At 35.9% G+C, this 3,444-nt stretch overlaps 1 protein-coding gene across 1 annotated transcript; it reads right to left on the reverse strand.

Moving 5' to 3' along the window:
* Nucleotides 1-1,215: 1,215 nt before the first annotated feature.
* Nucleotides 1,216-2,638, reverse strand: LOC131064164 (heat stress transcription factor A-2). The gene is made up of 2 exons (XM_057998198.2): nt 2,312-2,638; nt 1,216-2,229 (listed from the first exon to the last, which is right to left on the reverse strand). The coding sequence occupies exons 1-2, from the start codon at nt 2,510-2,512 to the stop codon at nt 1,558-1,560; spliced, it is 873 nt and encodes a 290-aa protein (XP_057854181.2). The 5' UTR covers nt 2,513-2,638; the 3' UTR covers nt 1,216-1,557.
* Between the last annotated feature and the right edge of the window lie 806 nt (nt 2,639-3,444).

The raw sequence follows: 3,444 nt of genomic DNA on the forward strand, positions 1-3,444 counted from the left end.
ATAAACTAGGTTTTAGTTGATTTTTTTTATATTAATTCTTAATCAAATGTTTATACAATCGAAAAATGTTGAGTGATTAAAAAAGAATAAAATTGAAGTTGCACCTCACAATATGGACTGTCTATTTGCCAACTAATATTCTTCAATCTATGCTTAAGGTTGTTTTGTAATGTGTTACTAGAATTCATATATCATTAAAGTAATAAAACTCTCAATTATTATTTTTAATTGATTCATTTTTGTTGAGAAGTCCTATAAAAAACCTTACATCAATTTAGCAACCCAGTACACAACTTACACAGATGCAATGAACTTTTTAAGTTAGAACCCAAACTTAAAAAAAAATCTGTGAAATAACAGGATTATACACAGAACAATAAACATTAATATCTTCAAATACAAATTGACAATGAAGGCATTCTCATGCAATTCAAATTTATACAAGCATAAAAACCAACAAAATCTCTAGCTTTGAATCATCAGAGAATACAATTACAAGATTTAGACATAGACAAGTACCTACTGACAACATAGACATTAAAACTAAAAAAACAAAGTCATGATACATGCGAGAGAACTGTTTATCACACCGATGGTGAGGGTCAGCTTATTCCAATGTAAAGCAATCTTTTCTCCTGCCTGCTAATTCTATTTTTTATTTGGGAAATATAAAGCACAAATTATCATTATGATAATCCTTCACTTTTACCAGTTAGACTAAATGACCACATTATTATTCATTTTAACCATTCCAAATAAAAAGTCATCTTAGAAAGTGATGCCATGAATGTAAATTTGATGAGGTGCCATTCAGGAATGGCAAAGTCCTTAAGAATTAGTGTTGAACCTGTTAGCGCAAACTTGAAATGCAAATTTCTTCCTTGCTTTATGGAACTTCCTTGCTTTACGGAATTTCTCTATCCATCCTTTATGGATGCTTATCACACGCTTTATTCTTATCACACACTTTATTCCTGTGATTTGAAATCTGTTGTTGCTCAGTTTACTTCTTTCTTTCTAGCTAGATGTTGCTGTGTTGTGCAAGTTTGATAAAATTTTATAGAACCGAACCCCTGGGGCATCCCACAATCATTCTTAATTTCATACAAAAATGCAATCTAGAAATTAGATCTATAGGATAAATGAAGCTATCAATATTTGGACACAAAATACCACTGAAAATAAAATTTCAACAATAAGAAAGGACTCGATAAAAGCCATATTTATATAGAACCAGCTTGACCAAACATAAATAATTGATGCCCAAAGAGCCGAGCCAACTCCCACTGTAATAGATTAGACTGTTCTTCAAACAGACATAAAAGACTCTCCAAAAGATATTTAGAGCAGCCTTTTGCAGAGACATTGAATATTCATCATAAGTATTTATTCTTCATTTGAAATCTGGTGATTTGTCGATCTGGGTACCCGGCATTTCTGAAATCTGGGTGATTTGTAGTTGGTGAATTGGGTTTCCTCAGCGAGTAACTGATCCGAGGAAATCATGTAATCCACACCACTTAAACCCACAAAATCCTTTTCGAAGCCCACACTCACCTAAAAATCAACCTTGTCAATACAGTTCTCTGAGCTCTGATTTCCAAGTGAACAAGTACCCATTAACTCCTTAGATAGCAGTCCAGCCCTTGTTTCAGACTCTATCAGAGGCACAGAATCTTCAAACCGATCTGCAATAAACGAATTGATACTCATCCCAGGATCCACAAACCCATGTGGCGTAGTCAGAGCAGTTGTTCTAGAACAATCCAAGCCCAATTCAGCCCTTGCTTTTTTCTGCTCCTCCTTATGTGGCATTGGCAACAATCTCCTCTTCTTACCAACATCAAGATGCCTTTTTTGAATCGTCTCAGCGGTAAAATTTGGATTTTGAGTGAGTGTTTGGAGGAACGACATCATCTGCTGATGTCTGCGCTCTGTTAACGCGAAGCGTCTCTGCAAGTCCTCGAGTTCTCTATCAATACTTTCTTGTTCCTTCTTCAGTTGAACAACCTCCTTAACAATGGCGTCCTCGTCCTCGTCCCCGTTAAGCCTCTGGAATTCTCCTTCCTGATCAATAGTCAATTTGGGATCCAATTGACTTGCCGCCCCCTGAGACTGGTTATGACTTGCTCTCGGCCTGCGACGAATGGTATTGAGTAAGTGCTTTTGGCCTCGAAGAAAGCATTCGTGTGCGAATTCACATCTATCAGGATCCACTTTACGAAATCCCTGTACGATTAGAATCAATAGTCAAGAAAACTAGAGAAAAGAATCGTATATAAAAGCATGAGAGCAAGTTATGGGTACTGACATATGTGTGGAGCTGTCGAACAAAGCTGGAAAAATTGCAGTGGTTGAAGTGGATAGGGAGCAGATGAAGAGAGAAATGGTGTGGATCCTTCACCTGGAAACTGTTGTTGCTTGCACTCCATGACACAATACCGTCTGTTGACGGATCATCAACAATCGCGTATGTCTTTTTCAGAAATGGGGCTGCACCGTTTCTTTCCATTCTCTTCTTATCTTGCTTGCTACATCTTTTCTTGTCTCTGTCTATTTCAAACTTTCCGTTTTCCGTCGATTTCCGATATTTATTTCACGTTTAGAGTCGGTAAAGTCGGTCGGTTAATTGACAGAAGACGATTCATGGAGTCTCAAAGTTTTTCTATTACTAATTGGAAGTCGGCTTACTTTAATAGGCAATTTCAACTTTTCTTCCAAAATCCTAATTATGAAATATAGTATACAAAGATAATTGTTTCCAAATGTGGACAAATGTCAACAATCAATCAATCACTCATGTAATAAAAAAATAAAAAAGTCTATGTTTGTTATGTAAGCATACAAAATAGGCCTTTCTTTTTTTTTGATAAAAGTAGATTTACCATTAAATTTTATTATTATTTTAATTTTTACAAGGTGTCTGGTTCAATGAGCACTGGTAGGAAAAAGGCAGTAAGAAAATCTTCCAGTATTGCTAAAAAGAACTTAAGGTCTACCTATTCATTACAAGAAGCCTCAAGGACATAATAAAAAATTCTCCTCCCGCATTACATAGAAAGCCCATTTAGTACAAAGGGGCCGCCATAAATGGCATACAAGAAGAAATGAATTGCAAATATTTAATATATAATCACCCCTTCAGCTGACTGTGAGGAAACACTCCAAAAATGCAATAGAAGATCATCCACCAGTGAAAAAATCCTCCGCATGTGCATGAAATTTCAAATCGCAAAAATTTAACATCCTTGCAACACACCTAGCTACACAAAACAACTCTCCCTTCCATCTATTAGTAGGAAAATCATGAAAACAAATGAAACCACTATAAGTGAGCAGGTCATAATCAAAACCGTGAACAAACAGAGTATAATCCATAACAAGAGAATAACAGGATGCTGAGACCAAGAAGGAATCATCCAGAGCCCGAGCCATATGAGTAAC

Source organism: Cryptomeria japonica, chromosome 6 (genome assembly GCF_030272615.1).
Source record: "Cryptomeria japonica chromosome 6, Sugi_1.0, whole genome shotgun sequence".
Taxonomy (NCBI): Eukaryota; Viridiplantae; Streptophyta; class Pinopsida; order Cupressales; family Cupressaceae; genus Cryptomeria; species Cryptomeria japonica.